The 19,619-nt window shown below is 40.6% G+C and overlaps 1 protein-coding gene across 17 annotated transcripts in view; it reads right to left on the reverse strand.

Moving 5' to 3' along the window:
- Positions 1-19,619, reverse strand: part of EPB41L2 (erythrocyte membrane protein band 4.1 like 2) — a 135,689-nt gene that overhangs the window by 30,791 nt on the left and 85,279 nt on the right. For all 17 annotated transcript variants that reach the window (XM_075268031.1, XM_075268033.1, XM_075268035.1 and 14 more), the window contains exons 6-11: positions 13,636-13,711; positions 12,658-12,876; positions 10,581-10,668; positions 9,490-9,642; positions 8,601-8,698; positions 1,435-1,607 (exon numbers count right to left, since the gene is read on the reverse strand). In XM_075268031.1, coding sequence (XP_075124132.1) covers positions 1,435-1,607; positions 8,601-8,698; positions 9,490-9,642; positions 10,581-10,668; positions 12,658-12,876; positions 13,636-13,711 — 807 coding nt within the window. The remainder of the gene's footprint in view (positions 1-1,434; positions 1,608-8,600; positions 8,699-9,489; positions 9,643-10,580; positions 10,669-12,657; positions 12,877-13,635; positions 13,712-19,619) is intronic.

The following is a 19,619-nucleotide window of genomic DNA, read 5'->3' on the forward strand; positions in this document are numbered from 1 at the left end:
CAGTCTCCCCCTCTCCTTCTGTCTCTACCCCCCTTCCCTCATAGATTGTAAGCCCTCGCGGGCAGGGCCCTCTACCCCACTGTGCCAGTCAGTCATTGTTAGTATTATATCTACCTGTATATTCTGTGTATTGTATGTAACCCCCAAATGTAAAGCACCATGGAATTAATGGTGCTATATAAATAAATAATAATAATAATAATTCTGATGTGTATGTGATGGGTGCAAAATCAAAGTCATAAACAAGTGTATGTAATTAAAAAGGTTTACCAATGATAAACATTTATCACCTAGCCACAGGTTAGCTGATAATGTCTGATCTTGATTGTGACCATTACTCCACTCATTTCTATAAAGAATTAAAAAAAACGACAGAGCGCTATACTCTGCGATCCCTTTCTGCCCAGTTTGTCCAACTCCGTTTGTCACCTCTTGCAGAAAACAACTTGTATTTTTGTAGCATAGGTAAGAAAATTAAAGAGAAGATCAGTTTAGTTGCTGTGAGGGCTCAATGTACCTAAGATAACACTGAGCTGCCCAAGAAGAGAGGAGCTTAAAGGAGCTTCTGTGTCCTCATGTAAACCCATTGTGTTTACACAGCAACTTCATCCTATGATGATTTGATACACAAAGCTGAAAATATAATATGGGTACTTCGCATAGTGTTTCTTGTCATGTGATGTTTTTGGTGAGTCACATGATGAGAAGCACCAAAAAATGGAAACATTGTTTGCCGAAACATAACCAAAATACTAAGTAAACTCAATTAATTGAGGTGAACAAGCTCACATCAATTATTTTGCATCCACACTATACTGTGGCCAAACTGCCATTGGCTAAGGGATGTGTCACTATCTGTACGCTATCAGGTCAGCATTGCTGATATGTAAATAAGGGGTGTAACATGGTTAGAATTAAACATTTACTAAACATCTGTCTTTTTGTGTGTTCGGTGTACATTTTTGGTGCTGTTAATCACCAGATGTGGAAGTGGGTTTCAATGTGGTATTTCCATTTTGGCATTTGTGACTAAATCCCAAAAAAAAGATGCCATAAACCTCTAACAGATGTGTGTCCCACCAGTCTGGGACTTGCAACTATCTAAAGAATTGGGCCTCTTCCATGCAAATACTACAAGTACAAGGAGCAATGCATGCTTTGGCCTCTCCATTCACTTAAATGTGACCTCTATAAATAGCCAAACATATAACTTTCCTATTGCCTGACTCGACAGAAAATTAAAAAAAAAAAAAAAAAAAAAAAAACCTAGAATTTTAACAAACTTGCTTAGAGTAGTTAAATTTGCTCTAGTGTAATTTATCTATCACTGGTTTGCTTTACTCAAAAAAAAAAAAAAAAAGTAATAATAATAATAATCATCATCATCATGCAACACTTTTAAGAAGTACACTTTGACTGGCTTTAAAATGTTACCTCCATCAAGACTCCTGGACACACGTTTGCTAGATGTACGCTCAAAATAAGGAGCCGGTCTGTCTATCCTTGTACTTGCGTCTTGAGTCTGTGCCTGTGTGCGACCACTGTATCGAAACTTAGATCCCAGAGTCAAGAACTTGGCTTTAGGCGGCTGTTCAGGAGATGAAAGTCTGGAAAGAATGAAGTTAAAACAAAATAAGCACCATCAAAAATCTTCTTTTTGAATTAAAATAATTGTAATTGAAAAACTTTATATGTGTGAATGTAATGATGGTTCAGTGTCCTGTCAGTTACAATATTAATTGGTTCAGGGACATCCACTGTAACTTAAAGCCATAATAATTTGAGACCATAACTGAAAAACTTGTAATTGGTTCCAAAAGTCACTAAATATGAAAAAAATGAAGAGAAATAATTAGCCAACTAATATTCAGTAGATATAGAACATCCATATACATAAAGGTTAGAAAGATCTGCTGGAAGCTGTGAATCCCTTTCTATAATGATGACAGGGGCAATTCTGGGACATGGAAAGTACATGCTGTGAAAATGAAAAAAAAAACAAGATGGAACTGATGATAGATGTCGTGCATCCAGTATTACAGTCTAACAGCTTGTGCTAATCTAAACTTTTATTGAACAACTTGATTTTAAAACAGTAAAGGCAAAAACACAAACAAGAGACACATACAGTGTCAATACAAGAATATAAATGGAGATCAAATGGATCATAGTTTGCAAAAACGATATGAACATAAAGGTCCTATCTTAACGTAAAATTATCATAATAAAACTTAACAGTTAGGGAGCGTTCACACTACTGTCGGTGTCCGACAGCTAGTGTCCGCTGCTAATGTCCGTTCAAAATCTTGTGCGGACATTAGCAGCAGACACTAGCTGTGTCCGTGACATTTTGCACTGATTTAAATGGACATCAGGTGCGTTCTTTTACTGTCCGTGTCTGTCCTTAACTGTCCGTTCCCAAACATGTCCGACTTTTCAAGTGGACAGCAAAACCCGACATGTATTGAAGAAAAAAATCAAAGTGACCAAGATCCCATGATATATGTGATGGGTGACACTGAAACATGTTGATTGGCCGAATGCTGTAAACTGTACGGCATTTGGCAAATCAACGCTGGCCAATGCTTTCCTATGGGGAAAAGTCAGCTCCCGCATAACGCAAGCTGACAGGGATCCCAACTAGCATATAAAGGGCTGCCATGAGATAGAGCCCCAAAGAGCTGGGTGAGTAACATTCCCCCCTAAATAAAGGTAATCCCTAGCTAACCCTGCCTGTACATCTATCCCTGTCTCACAGTCACATAGTTCACAGTCTCATATGAACCGAATCTGAAATCCACTATTCGTCTAAAGTGGAGGTCACCTGATTTCAGCAGCCAATGGCTTTTTCCGATTTTTTTTTTCGATGCTTCGACTAGCAAGGTCAACGCTGGTTCTGAATCGAATCTTTACTGCGAATAGCGATAGTATTCGAACGAGTACAATTATTTTGAATACAGTAGTATTCGTTCGAATACCTACTGTCCACCACTAGAGTGGAAAAAAAAAATTACTTTTGACAAAATCAGGTATGGATCAGTGAGGATTTTCACACAGCTCTGGCTAATTCCAAGCAAGGGCTTAAAGCAAACCTCCAATTATAAAAATTTTACATACATGAATAGTGCAACTATGTAATATATCTTATTATGAGACTACCACTGAACAGAAAGAGGCAATAAATCAGTTAACTGCCTCTTTCCCCTCTCCATAAAGTTCTGTGTATGAGGTGAATACTGGGACAGTCTCTTATGTAAACACACAGCCTGAGTGAAGAAGAGGAGTGCAGAAGAATAAGTAGAAAAGGAAAACAATCTCCTTAATAAGATATAATACAAAGTTTCTTATATTCACATGCACTATTCAATTATGAAAAGTTGTTTTATAATTGGAGATATGCTTAAGGAGTTTTTTGACTGTGTCCTTAAGAGGTAAAAATCATTTGTTGCAACAGAAACTGTAGAGCTGTGTTTTCATGCAAAATATAATCTATTGACTAGAGATGAGAGAGTAGTGAAATATTTGAGATTTGATATTAGTTTCGAGTAGAGCCTCAATATTCAACTACTCGATCGAATATCGAATCCCATTATAGTCTATGGGAAAAAATGCTCATTTCAGGGGAAACCAATGTTCGACTAAAGGAGAGTCGAGAGTCACCAAGTCTATGAGTAGCAGGAGGAGTGTTTAGGAGGAGCGAAGTGCAGTTAAAGCGCATGGACCCCATTATAGTCTATTGGGTCCGTGAGCTTTAACTGCACAGCGCTTGCAGTTGCGCTGATTTTCCGTTCAGGGGGGGTCCTCTTGCGGACTCCTTCCGGACGGGAGGCAAGCACTAATGTGAACTGGCCCTTACTCGTCCTGCAGAACCAGCATTGATTGGCCGAATGCTATACACTGTATGGCATTTGGCAAATCAACACTGGTTCTGCAGCAGGCTCATCCTTGCTAGTCGGGAGAGCTGGAAGCTTGCGTTTATGCGGGAGCTTACATTTTCTCATATGAATGCATTGACCAGCGTTGATTGACCAGTATACAGCATTCAGACAATCAACGCTGGTTGTGCCGGAGGATTGTCTGTGAGGAGGCGGAGTCTAAGATCAGACCACAGCAGTCTCCATTGTGGTCCGATCTTAGACTCCGCCTCCTCACAAACGAGCCTCTGGCAGAACCAGCGTTGATTGGCCGAATGCTGATCAATGCATTCCTATGAGAAAAAGTGAGCTCCCGCATAAACACAAGCTGCCAGCTCTCCCGACTAGCAAGGTCAACGCTGGTTCTGAATCAAATCTTTACTGCGAATAGCGATAGTATTCGAACGAGTACAATTATTTCGAATACAGTAGTATTCGTTCGAATACCTACTTGATCGAATACTACTCGCTCATCTCTACTATTGACCAAAAAAGTGCTATGGGCATACTATGGGAAATGGACAGTAGTGAATGTGCAGGAGGGGAAGAACTTCATAATCTAATTGTAGTGCCAGTGACGTGATCTTGTTTTATATGGCTCTATAAGATTTATGATAAAAGGCGTTAGTTTTCATTGCAAACCTGACCTTTGGACATAATGAAGTGACTACTGGTGTTAATGACTTTAATAGTTTTAACACAAGGAAATATGACCTACCTGTTTAAGTCATAAGTTAGACAAGAGTAAAAGAACAGGCAGGTATTAGGTTAAAAGTCATTTGTGACAATAGATTTCCTTTAGAGACCAAGTGCAACAGCCACTTAAGACCACAAAAGCTTCCCGTGTCTGGCTTCTCAGATACTTCATGCACATTAACCAACTCTGCACAGAATCTATACTGAAAACAGGAAGCCATAAACAGCAGGATTGCTATTATGCTTCACACCAATTGTCACCAGAAATAAATTGTCGAAAAAGTTAAAAGATTTAGCAACTTGCTTTTCTACAATATCTGTTTAGAGGAAACTAGATGGGGCACAAATATAAAAAGACAGGAGCCTCAGGCTGGATTCACACGTGTATTGGAGTCTCCATAGGAGACTCCTCCACAGATTCAGATTAAAATCGTCAGAGAAAAAAAGTCCTGCAAAAGAGGACTTTTCTCTCTGCCAGTTACAGTTTAAAACTGGGAACCCATTATTCCAAACTATCCCCATTGCTATGCCCAATGCATTCTTCACCACACTCCAGAAGATATTTACTATGTTTATCTGGGCCTCAGAGCCTCCATGTGTTGCACACTCTCATTAAGCAGAAGCAGAGAGGGGTCTTAGCTAGAGATGAGCGAACACTGTTTGGATCAGCCGATCCGAACAGCACGCTCCCATAAAAATGAATGGAAGCACCTGTGACGCCGGACGCCGGCAAAGTCAGCATCACAGGTGCTTCCATTCATTTCTATGGGAGCGTGCTGTTCGGATCGGCTGATCCAAACAGTGTTCGCTCATCTCTAGTCTTAGCCGTTACAGATTGCCTGGGTTACTACCTGGCTGTGACCACGACTCGTGTTCTTGACTAACACCATGCTGCCCATACAAAGCACTGGATTGCCCTTGAGAGGTCGCTGATCCCGCTCCTTATCTCCACCCTGTCCTGGCTTCATAGACGCGTCTGGTTGGACAGTGCTACTCAATCTTTACTGTATGTCCAGCTCGACATGTGAATAGGGCCTGTAGACTGTACAGCACCGTTCTAAGTCTGTTCAAGAATGATGGTCCTATGACTACTATCTCGGAAAACCCAAACTTCCCCGCAGCCCTACACTCTGCCTTTCTCTCTCACATCTCAGGTTCTCCGCCACTCCACTTCCATTAGAAACGCTCGACATTTTCTCTCCTACCTCTCTCTCTGACCAGCAGCTGTCTGTACCACCTCCCGTTGGCAATACACTCAACTGGCCCACTTCTACACCTCCATTAAGCAACCACACGACCTATATAGGGCTCTGTTACCATTTGAGAGTCTCTGCCTCTCCTCGGTGGCTCAGTCACATGCTATCTCTCTGGTCTATAACATGTTGTTGGAGGAGAATGCCAACCAACTACCAGTTTACACTGGAGCTTGGGAGCGGGAGTTGGGGGTCTCGTTCCGGCTAGACGCATAGTCATCTAAAAAACTAATTTTAAGATTCTTTAGTAGTGGTACAGAGTGCCTTCTGTCCTCCACAGAATCTATCCCTCCACTTCGGATCGATGTTAGAGATGCAATACTGATCGGGGTATGATGGTGCATGTCTGGTGGGAGTGCTCTCTCTTGCTCCCGTTCAGGACGGAGGTGAGATGCATGATTTGAAGATTGACCAGTATTGCTCTGGAGGATGACCCAGCCCTCTCCCCTTTTCCATTTTTCCCAGGAAGTTTAAGAGACATATCCAGAGGCTACTTGTTTTTATGTTAGTTGCTGCTCGAACTGTCATCCCTAGATTGTGGAATCATCATCCCGGCCCTCACTGGCATCCTGGCTGCAGGAGCTTCTTCACATTCACAGGATGGAAAGCCTGCTTGCTGAAAAACAATGCTAGAGCTCACAGACATACATGGCTTCCTTGAGATACTTACCATTACACCACTGACTTTCGGTCCGCCTTTTTTCCCCCTTTCTCATGATACTCTCAGAAGTATTCCCTTTTCTCCCTCAGGGTGGGTTCACACCTGCGCCCGGTCTCTGCTTTGCAGGTTTCCGTCTTCTGCCCGAGAAACAGGACAGGAGACGGAACCCGGCAGTCAGTTTTCAAACCCATTCACTTGAATGGGTTTTCAAAGTGTCCGCCCATTAGCCTCTGGTTCCTCTCCGCGGCTAAACCATTTTTTTTTTTTTTAACCGGACACAATGTCAGACATGCAGGACTTTGTGTCCGGTTAAAGAGGACCTTTTATCAGATCGGGCACATGCAGTTTATATACTGCTGGAAAGCTGACAGTGCGCTGAATTCAGCGCACTGTCGGCTTTCCTGATCTGTGCCCGGTGTAAAGCGCTATCGGTCCCGGGACCGTAGCGCTTTAGTGTCAGAAGGGCGTTTCTGACAGTTAGCCAGGAACGCCCTTCTGCCTAGCAGCGCCTATCGCGCTGTGCTGTGGAGCGGGGAGGAACTCCCCCCTCCCGCTCCTGATAATACTATTCTATGGACAAGCTGTGTGAGCAGAGGGAGGGGACGTTCCTCCCGCTCACTCTGTACAGCGCGATAGGCGCTGCTGGGCAGAAGGGCGTCCCTGGCTAACTGTCAGAAACGCCCTTCTGACACTAAAGCGCTACGGTCCCGGGACTGATAGCGCTTTACACCGGGCACAGATCGGGAAAGCCGACAGTGCTCTGAATTCAGCGCACTGTCAGCTTTCCAGCAGTATATAAAACTGCATGGGCCTGATCTGATGAAAGGTCTTCTTTAAAAAAAAAAAAAAAAAAAAAAAAAAAAAAAACCACGGCTTCGCCGCGGAGAGCAACAAGACGCTCACGAGCAGACACTTTGCAAACCCATTCAAGTGAATGGGTTTGAAGACTGATTGCTGGTTTCCGTCTGCTGTCCAGTTTCTCGGTCAGAAGACAAACCTGTAAAGTGGAAAAAGGGCACAGGTGTGAACCCGCCCGCACACATTTTCCCTATACCCTCTGCTTCTTACTCCCGCTGACTCTTTCCCAGTTATAGTTTCCGCAGGTAACTGCTTTTTTTACACAGGGTCTCTGTTTTTTCAGGTCCCCATGCGGCCTGGACAACTGAGACCCAAACACTAGTGTGAATCTTGAGTCACCTCTCCTCCTCTACCGAGCTTTGTTTCACCTCTTTTTGCCCCATTGAGGAGATTTATACCCCAGTCATCAATGTAACAGAATACAAGCAGCAACACAACAGAGGCAATTTCAGAAGATAACACTATGTAGCAATTAGGATGACTACTTAAAGCGGGCCACAGCAAAAAAAAATGTCTTTTCAGCAGCGCTTTTCACAGAAACTCCACAGAGCTTTCCTCTGCAAACTTTCTCCTTCAATTATACCTATTGCATTTTCGTAGGTATAATTGACGTGCTGTAATTTCCATAATAGTGACAGGTTTGGAAATCGCAGCATTTCCACTGCGCATATTTTTTTGCAATGTATGGATGGGAATTTTTAGATTCTCATCCACTGTGCAGGGACCGTAAAACGCCATATGGGCCCCTGGCCTGACAGGGTGTCTGAACAGGCAGAAGGTAGCTCACCAGGCTTCTGCTGACTTTACAAGTTCTGTAAAAACTAGTGGATGATACACCATTACTAAAAGTTGTAGAAAAACAGAGGAAGGTACCCAAGAGTACTGATCAGGTTAGCATATTACCCCTAAATAACTTTTTTTTTTTTAATAACTCTTGGCGTGATCCACCAACGTCAATAGAAACTGCAAACAATATAACATGTATCTAGGCAACTCAGTTGCCTCTTCCTCGGTGAAACAAAGATTAGTTATAAACATGCACACTTGAGCACCAGATTTCCTTTAGTTGCAGGTGGAGCATAAGAGTTTAGAGAAAACAATCAGATCTTTTTCGCTTTTAAAATGTACATCTAGCATTATAAAAGTTCAGTGTCTAAAGGGGTTTTGACAAGATTAATATTATAATAACCACAAAAAGATAACATTTATTAACAATACCTGTAGAAGGTATGATGTTCCACACAAACTTTCCACAATCTCTTTGCAGCGCGATGGTTTGCCAGCTTGAACCCAATGGTGCTCTCAAACTGTTCCAGCTGTAATGCAGACAGTTCATTAGACTTCATATGACCTACACATAGACATTATATAGCTCACAATATAGACCAGGAGCCATTCCCCAATTCAAACCTTAGCCCATTAAGAACAATGACTTATTTGCAAGTATGGCTATGCAAGTATGTGCTTAGTTAAAAATGACTTTTCCCAATGATAGAGCTCCTATAAGCAAGATCACCTTGCAAACTAATTATAACAGGTGTTTAGAGTTAATTTTAGTAATCCAAAGAGCCATGACACACAAAACCAGCCATGAGTTTAAATGCAAAAAAATACAAGAAAAGAATTAAATTAATTTGCACAATAATTTGGAACGCAGTGTATTTTTATATTTCATGCTTTTTCCTATCCCTGTGAGAAGCAGGCAATTCTCTTGTTCAGTGCCATTGTGGAAGTGTTAGGAAACTGGAAGTCCAATGCTCTGTAAAAATGGTATTTTGATTTCTGCCAAGACATGACACCATCTAAATAACAAACATTCAGTTAATCTAAGTGCACAGCACTTAAGTATTTATTCAATGGCGCAGTTTAGAAAATTGTTGTGGGAAAAAGTGCCAGCCAAGCAAACCAATTTCCAGGTAATCTACTATATATGAGTGCAGCCCAGCAATTGGATCTCAACACTCTTTAGTTTCCATGAGCGAGAAGCTGTCTGTTCCCAAACACAACAAACATGCTTGCTTGGCTTGTGAGCTATCTATCTGGCAAGAAAGTTATCTAAGGTGTATGGGCAAGTTTAGCTTTTAGAAAATGCAACAGCTTAACTTACCTCACCAGGTCTAACTTTAATGAAAAACTTGTTGCGCTTGTAGGAAATTTTCAGAATTTTGGGCCAGGCAAAGCGATTAATTCGAAGTCTATCTTTATAAATAAGTAGTCCATTTGAACAAACACCAAGCATGATATCCACAGCTTCAGAGTCCTAAAGGAACAAAAAATGTTAATCATAAACAACAAAAAACAAACAATTTCTACAAACTTTGTGCTGTGAATGCTTCATTTCAAATCATAGGTCCAAAGAAATTTTACATCTAAAGAGCATTTAGGCAAAAAATACAGGAAAAAAGTCTGAAGCTTTAACCCTTAAGTACTATCATGGTGTCTATCATAATGATATGTGTATGGTAGTGGTGTATGATAGACACCATGATAGGACTTAAGGGTTAAAATTTACTGTTCATAAGTAAAGGTAGGGGATAATCATACACATTAGGGAGTGTGTGTGCCTACATAGGCAGTACGGAGACTTACAAGTCATTCCTGCTCCGCTAGGGATTCTGGGTAAAAAAAATATGCAAATCTATTCTCCAGGATGTAATTAGGAGAACAGTGCACTCTGTATGCCGCCCTCTAGGGGCAGCCCCCTTAACATCATGCATGAGTTAATAAGCCTACTATCATGATGCGGATTTAATTGCCAAATTAGTATTTCTATTCCAAAAGGAACAGAAATACAAATTTGGCAAATAAATCCACATCATGATAGTAGGCTTATTAATTGCCAAATTTGTATTTCTGTTCCTTTTGGAATAGAAATGCTAATTTGGCAATTAAATCCGCATCATGATAGTAGGCTGCTGCCCTCTAGAGGGCGGCATACAGAGTGCACTGTTCTCCTAATTACATCCTGGAGAATAGATTTGCATATTTATTACTAAGTAAAGGTAGTGAAGCACCAAAAAGAGCACAAAAATCTGATGGAATTATATAAAGTCAGATTTATTCTTCTTTATAACTTTATGTGCATTTATTATATAATTTATGGCATTCATTATATTCTGCAGCTACAATGTAAATGTGCACAGAGCCTTAACTGTTTTGCTTCACTCTAAAGCGCTAATTTAACATATAACAGAATACCTTAGCATGATGCAGATCCACACCGTACATCGATAACTTCTTTGCATTTTCTAAGAAAGTTATATCTGCTTGTGCTGGTGTAATCCCTCTTAATTATGAAAAAAAAGGAAAGTTGGAAAGATGAAGACAACACCACCAAAATTCAATGTAAACTACATTTTCATATTTAGATATTAACACTTAATGTACAGAGTTGTAAATCAAATTTTAGCGAACATATTGAATTAAAAACAGATGCAGTATATTACATTGTAATCCTATTCTCCAAAGAGACAGAGACCTGCTGAAATGTGATTTGCATAAAACAGAAATTCACCCAACCGCAGGCAAGAAAGTTACATTTCAGTAATTATTTTTAATATAAATGGTAGCGCAAAATATAAAAATAAATAAAATAAGTTTGGTTGTAAAACGACATTTAAAGGTGTTGTATGGTCAGCCTGTTCCACCCTGGTTCTACATAGCAGACAGGTAATTTACCTGTGAGATCAGGGGAGAAGGGAGGGGGCAGATTGACAGATTTTGGATCAGCCCCAAATCCTTGGGTCCATCATCAAGAGTCTGCCAGATCAGATAAATTAAACCTTGCAGACAGACAACCCCTTTAAACAGTTGGTAAGTATGTATGGATCCAAATGAGGGTTAGAGGGATTGTTAACAGACCATTATGAAGGACAATACTAGTAGACATATCACTGATGCACATTACCAGCACTTCTGTCCCCTACTATTTGCAGATGAAGACAACTAGTTCTGGATGATAATCCCCACATTTGCAATGGGAAGTATAAGGAGATGTTCACATAGCTCATTTGAAAAAATCCAATGCAAAAACCAGGGGTTGAGGTTTGAAATTCTGACACAGCTCTACAGCTTGCACTGCTGTGGGCCTGTGTCCCATTTCCTTTCCTCTCCCAAACTACAGCTATGTCAGTTCAGACATGGTCATACCAATGGATTTTTTTTATTTTTTTATTTTTTTTAGCAACCCCACCTCCCCTCAGGACTGTAACGTGTACATTCGATAGCTTATACAATACACTGTAATACCCTGTGCTGACAACAGATAGCCTCCCCATAATCTCATCGTGGTGGGGGATGCGAGAGAGCCCCCTCTCATTTGAGGGTTTAAATATTAATAACCTGAGGAACCTTCAATGAGAGAGACATCCAGTGGGTGACAGCTGCTTTGTATGAAGCAAGCTTAGCTCTTCAGCCCATGCTGTATCTTCCTTTGTAGAGGATGTGGGCAGGGGGTTAATCACAATGGAGACAAGTTTGTTGTCAGAAGTTTAGGCTATGTTGACAGAGGAATTTGCAGCCAATTTTGAGGTGGATTCTCCCTAATCCAAATTGAAATTTGCCTCCTATTGTTTTTAGCAAGCTAAAACAAGAAGTGCCCTGCTCAATCCTGCCAGTTTCCGTGGCAGAATCTCTGTGGAGACCACGGTACAAGGCTCACACTTGCTTCACTTCTTTGTATATAAAGCTGATCTGTGTGCAAACCAGTTGTGGAAAGAAGAGGCTCAGCTTCAGCTGATGCAGATTCCACAGGGCCATGGGATATAAAGAAGAGGCTCAGCTTCAGCTGATGCAGATTCCACAGGGCCATGGGATATAAAGAAGAGGCTCAGCTTCAGCTGATGCAGATTCCACAGGGCCATGGGATATAAAGAAGAGGCTCAGCTTCAGCTGATGCAGATTCCACAGGGCCATGGGATATAAAGAAGAGGCTCAGCTTCAGCTGATGCAGATTCCACAGGGCCATGGGATATTTACATTACGACAACTGCCAGCTAAAAACCTAGTTGTCTGGCCCCACCATAATCTTCCACGTTCAGAAGAAATTGCATGTCTCTTCCACCAAGCATAAAAGAATATACCACTACAAGACCCCTCTGACACAGATTTATCTCTAGTGGGAACAAAGGATCTGGTAAACTGAAATCCAATATTATTGATCCCCAGCCTCCTTCCCCTATCAATATCTGCTCTATTGGGAGATTCAAGAAGCTTTGTTCTGGAATACCATGTTTAAGATAGGTTTATTGCTAGAGATATTGTACAATGTACAGACCTGTGTGTTTTATGTAGTTCCACAACTTTGTCTTCCAGTTCTTTTGTCTGGTTGGGTGCAAACTGAAAATCATTGATATAGTCAGCACTGAGCTCATCTGCATCATAATCGCCAACTTCAGCCTGCAACATGAGGGAACCAAGTAATGCGTGTGTGACAAATGAACATGGCAGGCGTCCAGACGCAATATCCTGACGGAGCTGAAGGCACAGGTAGTATCTGTGGAAAGAGGGGGAAAAAAGCAGTGGATAACCAAATGCAACCATAGTATGTTCTAGGAAAATGCTTAAAGAGATTCTACCATTAAAACCCTTTTTTCTGTGGCTAACACGTCGGAATAGCCTTTAGAAAGGCTATTCGTCTCCTACCTTTAGATGGGATCTCCGCCGCGCCGCTCCTTAGTAATACCGTTTTTTACCAGTATGTAAATTAGTTCTCTAGCAGCGATGGGGGCGGGCCCCAGCGCTGAAAATGCGATGAGGGCGTCCCCACGGCTGCCCGAGAACAGGATCCTGCGCCGCCTCTGTCTTATGATGGATCCTGTTCTCGGGCAACGGTGGGGATGCCCTCATCGCATTTTCAGTGCTGGGGCCTGCCCCCATCGCTGCCAGAGAACTAATTTACATACCGGTAAAAACCGGTCTTACTAAGGAACGGCGCAGCGGAGATCCCAAAGGATCTAAAGGTAAGAGACGAAAAGCCTTTCTAAAGGCTATTCCGACGTGTTAGCCACAGAAAAAAGATTTTTAATGGTAGAATCCCTTTAATGAATCAATTTCTAACATCATCAATGAGGTATTATGAAAGGGATATGCTTTGGGTACTCCTCTAGCAGCCTACTTGATATCCTACTTTGCTTTTTGTCAAAGAGACTACATAACTCTACAGATAACTGAAGAAGGCAGAAAAGTTTTTGGCATATGAATTTTGTGACTTGAAAGAAAGAAGAAATCAAATGCGGACTAAGGTCATGGTTACCTTGTTATGTCTTCAGTCAACTGAGATGGATCTGGTGGATAAAACTTGACGTTGAATACAAATTGCCACGGCAGACCTAGGAAAAGGGAGGAAAAATGTGAAGGTCGTCAAATAAATACTGTACAGTACAATAAAATGCAAGTCAGTAAAAACAACAAAGGAGGGGGGATACAGTCATGACTCACTATACTCGTACATAGTTATGTCCATCTCAGGATATCTGGTAACCTGGCAAGCATTTAACACTGCAAAGGGTTAGACTGTCTAGTCTCAAAACAGATGTACCCTCCCTAGCTAATGGGCACAGTTCCCTTCTCTTACAGCGGAATAAAAGGTAACTCTTCTGGCTGGTGCAAAAGATAAATCCAGGATATCATAAAAGGCTAAATTTTATTCTAGAATGCCAATAGATCCCACAAACACAGTAGAGGAATTTCAAAATCTTGTCTCTTCATTATTCAATACCATCTTCTCCGAGCAGATTTGTCTTCTCAAATTGTTTAAGGAATTTTTTTTTTCTTACCAATTACAAAGCTAGGCTGTGCTACCTGTGCGTTGCAAAAAAAAAAGTCTCAAGCGTATGGAGACTTTTTTTTTCAGAGCTTAAATTTGCCAGTACAAATCTCTTAACGCGTATGAGTCTCTGATGCTTGTTCAGCAATATTGTAACCATCTCCAATGTTGGAAATCCAATTGCCTTATCAGTTTTGTTCAGGGAGATAAGCTGCCATCAGTTTCCTTCCCTCTCACCATTTAGTGCATGAATGTGCAGGTATTGGGGATTCGGAAGAGATAGCCATCAGCCAAACAAGTTTCTTCAGCAAGCTTATGTGTCTGACCACCTTTAGTCATACGAAAACCACTCAGCTTTCACTGTTAAAGTCAACTTGAAAGGTAGAACTTGAAACTGATTCTATATCTCAAAAATGTAAAGCAAAATAAGAGGTTCCACTACCCAAAAATCAAACTGATAAAATCACGGTACTTTTTATGTAAATGTTGATGGAACAACATTATGTGGGTAAATTTAGAGTAACAGCAAATTTCATACAGAAAAAAAAAATCCTCTTCCAATAGCTCATTGGTAAAAACTGCTTCAGAAAACGCCAGGCGGTTTTCCCCTCCCCTAAAGTGAATGGACTGTAAAAAAAAAAAAAAAAAAAAAACGCTAGGCGTTTTCGGTCACGTTTTTTGCTTCTATTGCTTTCCTCAGGCGGAATCTGTCTGAAGAATGGTCATGTCACTTCTTTTTTCTGCTACCAGCAAAAATACCAAGGTCATCTACCACTTGTCAAATTGTAAATAAATTGTCACACATTTGTCCAAACAGCAAGTATTAGAAGCATTGTTAAGTGGCAGACATGCAAGGACTTAGTGATAAACAATGCCTTTACTATTGCGTCTCTCCTTCAGTATTCTTCTCATGGCCAAGAGGAGAAAAGTAATGATTTAGAAACATATAAGAAATAAATAAATAAATAAAGGCAGCATCCAGAGTTACCGGTACATGCTTTCAAGGAAATATACTTCTGACAGATACATAATTTCCATATCGGTTTCATTAAAGGGGTTATCCAACTTCTAAAAATTATCTGCGAATTCATCCCCAGCAGTGTGAAATACTCACTGTTCCCTTGTGCAGCCTTTTCTTGGCTTTATTTTACTTGAGAGTCCTTGTATCACTGTTATTTACATGCAGTGAATCAGTGAACAGACGGCATTTCCCATGATTCCTCTCACTTATTTAGCACTGCTGTATTTGCAGATGATTTTTAGGAAGCCGGATAACCCCTTTATGAGTTTACGCACATGGCATGGCCAAAGTAACTCTTGGCTGTGCGTCTAATGGACCCGTTTGGCATTCACAGACCTACTGACCTCTATGGGTTAATCGGGTCTGTGAAAATAGACTCAAGAGGCCAATCCATGAAAAAACAAAGTAAGTCTTATGTTTTCATGGATCACAGGCACCAACCACATGGGCAAGAAAACTGCTTGTGTGATTAAGCTCTAAATCATACAAGATGTATTTGAAATCATACAAAGTTTAAAAAATGAATAGACAATATTTGAAAATAATTCTTCTGCATCAACTGTAATGATCTGGGATTTTAGTCTGAAATACAAATAAAATAAAATAAATTAAATCATCTCTTGAGATGGGGTAGTGAACAAATGTGCAAACCTATCAGCACTTTTGATAGGTACTGCTTACGCTGTTTGTACTTAGGATGGTTGGACTAACACCACCATAGTAAGGTTAACAGGTATATACTTTAACTAAAGGGAACAACCTGGCAGGGGAGTGTGACTTGTCACATATAAGGCGTACCTTCCGCTGGTTTAAGGGTAAAGATGACTGGCATGAGTAATACGGTAGTAGTCTTCATAAATCTGTACCAATAAGTGCAACTGTAAGGATAGCATATGACATGCACAGATCTATTTTCCTAGTAGTCAAAATGGCTAATGAAAGCTCTGAAAGACTACAGAAACTGGTGTATTAATGAGAAGAGCGTTCCCTGTACTTCTCCCCTTGCCACAGGATAGTCACTGACAGTCCGCTCATTATACGTACACATGCTGCCATCAGTTGTAAGGAAGACCGTAAGAGGCAGAGGGAGCATTCTTCACCTAACTAGGAATCAGTGTATTCTTTCAGTGTTGCAATTTTCCAAATGGTAGCCCAATTGTAACCTATTCATAGCTTCCATAACACAAACCTTTAAACACTGCCAACCTCCTCCTACAATACTAGAAATTATGTGCCTGTTGATGCCCTAGGTGTACTAAGAAAGCTGGCTAATACAGTTTAAGCCCATAATAAACTTTTAGGCCTTTAAAGGGGCTCTATCATTGGGAAATGTCATTTTTAGATTAGCACATCTTTGCACGGCCTTTAGAAAGGATATTCCACACCTACCTTTAGTATGTAAATTGCCTCAGTAGATTTTGATTAAGTCCGTTTTTATTCATATGCTAATGAGCTTCCAGCCAGCACCGGAAGAGTCTGCACTGTCTGCTCTGTGCATGGACAGCAAAGGTTGCTGTGCTGATGACTTGTCTCTGCTATATATACACATAGAGCAGACAGTGATCACAGACACTTCCCGATGCATGGTGGAAGCTCATTAGCAGATTAATAAAAACTGACTTATATAAAATCTGCTGAGTCAATTTACATACTAAAGGTACGTGTGAAATAGCCTAAAGGTTATGCAAGGATGTGCTAATCTAAAAATGACATTTCCCAATGATAGAGCCCATTTAAATTAATTCAATTGAAAGAAAATCTGCAGAACTTCCTACATATGTGGTCTCAACTGAACTACTACAAAAATTTCTGGTACCCACTGAGGATGGTCTGCTAGACCAAAATGCTTGGGCAACCTATTTACTATATGTAATCCATAGTAGCCATGTGATTCTACTTTATTGTCCAATGGAGATTTCTGGACTTGAAGAGGACCTTCCATGTCCTTATCAATGTGTGGTATTATATACCATTAGAAAGCAGACAAGAAGCTGAATTTAGCGCACTGCCGGCTTTCCTGGTATTTGCCGACATCTCCAGCAGTGGGGAACATACCGGGAAAGCTGACTGTGCACTGAATTCAGCTCCCTATTAACTTTCTAGCAGTATATAATTCCACACATTGTTGAGGACAGTAAAGGTTCCCTTTAACTGTGTATAAATTCTTGATTGCATGAACCCATCATTGGAGTCCAGCAGATTTAGTTAATATTAATATTTGGCCATGATGGGCCATTTTGCTGGAACCCATCCAATAACCAAAATGGTGAGTTCTAATTATTTCAGTAAATGCTGTAGATTATATCAGTCTCTAGATCAGACCCACTAAATTCAGAGCCTGGACCACCCCTCCTTACTCCCTAGTCCTCAGCTCCAGCTGCAATACTGTTCATATACATTTTGGAATCATGTAAGGTACACACACAAGGTGGAGAATTGTCACCAAAACTAAAAGATAAATTCCCTGCACCAACTCGCCTTTAATTACTTATTAATATTTAATATAAAACACACACACTAGCTGGTTCAGAGAATTTTAATCACTTTTAATGGCTTCATATATAATTGAGAATGTTAAACTGTGTACTTGTGATAACTTCACAGAGGTGGCCTGTTACTTCATACATCAGTTTTATGTTGTCAGTGGGTGGCATCCGTTATCTATGCAGGAGATTAATTACAGAGGGAAGTTCACACGGAGTAAACGCACATGTATTTTGGCAAAATACTTGTGTAAAAATAAGACTCCCATTGACTTCAATGACATTTTACACATGTATTTTGATATGTTTTTTTTACACGTGTAAAAAAAATGTCATTGAAGTCAATGGGAGTCTTCTTTTTACACGTGTATTTTTTTTACACGTGTATTTACGGGCCTTTATAGGGTTGGGCAATTAATCAAGAAATAAAACTGAAAGTCATTGTAATCGATATGATTTCTATTATTTTGCATCCATGCCACCCTGTCTTACACTACCCTTGGATAAAGAATATGTCACTAATTGTACACTATCTGATCATATCAGATCATAGATTTATAGAATTTATTAAAACCTTTGTTTATATCTGCATGCAGCCCTTATTTTTCCAGTGAAATGGTCACCCACTATGAGATAAGCCATCAGACAGTATAGAGTATGATTGTCAGGCTTGTGATGGTCTCCAGCACGGACATTCCCATTCACTGGCCTCGGCAGTCACGTTTGCTAGTTAGAGAAGTCATTGATGTACTGCCAGAACCTACACAGCAATGTTGTACCCGGCAACCACATATGAGCATACTGGACAGTTGTTGGTTGCATCAGCCACTTCAGGGGACCACTTCATTTCTGATCTTTACATACTAGAATATGACCAAAAAGCAGCCAAAAACCCAGCCAAATTTCTCAAATGATACAATCATTCCCTAACTAAGGAAAATGGTGTAGAAATATAACATACTAAGGACTAAGGATAGCACTGCACAGACAATTGCAGTCACTCAAGCCGCATATGAGGAATTCATATTAGGAACATGTGACGCTATGTGGCTGACCCAGTTCTAGTCAGTGGCTGTGACAGTCTCTATATATTTGAGATGACAGCTTGTATTTTCATATAGTATTGTACAAAATGTAATTCCTTATGGAAACGTCATGAGGAATACTACTCATTGTTTATACTGCCATTACAGATAGGAGGTCTGCTCTGATCCCATATTCCTTCCAGATGAGGGTATGTGAATCTGGCTGGGATCCACTGCTATGTCTGTGTGCGCACAAAGGGCGGGGATGGAAGATGCGTGATAAAGAACAGCCAAACAATGTGTCATGAATTAAAAAATTGGGTGGAGAAAAGGCTGAACTGCTGCACTTTCAAAATATTTAATTTTTTTACCTCCCTTTCAAAGCTGCAAGTAGTGATGAGCCAAGAAAATGAATACAATATGCAATCTGGTGACTACAGCGAGCTGCTGAGAGAAGACACTTTTTAATGCTTCAACCCTCTTTTGTAAACCACACGATCTAAAGAGTATTTTTATGCAATGCAATATGAGACTCCGTTCTTCCACCATCTCGTGATGACAGAATTCAAGAATGTGTAGAGGTCAACAGCATCTGCAAGGGGTTTTGTATTCACAGTGGAGCGCTTCCAGATCTGTGAAGAGCAGAACACAGAACAAGGAAGCCTCCCTTGTTTTCCCCTCACAAAGAAAGTATAGCTACAGTTCACTAAAAAGTCATATGGGCTACCCAGCACACACATCAGGGATGGCCTGCAATACCTTAGAAATACATTAGAAAATCAATCAGTGGAGAATGTAGAATCCAGTGATGATGATAAGCTCGCTAGTACTTACCAAGTACACATGCTAAATGACAAATCTCATTTCATTCTCAATGACCCCCTCGATTTGCTCCCTTCAAGGATACGAAGTAACCTTTTATTTTATTCACAGAAAACGAAA

This window comes from Leptodactylus fuscus, chromosome 3, assembly GCF_031893055.1.
Source record: "Leptodactylus fuscus isolate aLepFus1 chromosome 3, aLepFus1.hap2, whole genome shotgun sequence".
NCBI lineage: Eukaryota > Metazoa > Chordata > Amphibia > Anura > Leptodactylidae > Leptodactylus > Leptodactylus fuscus.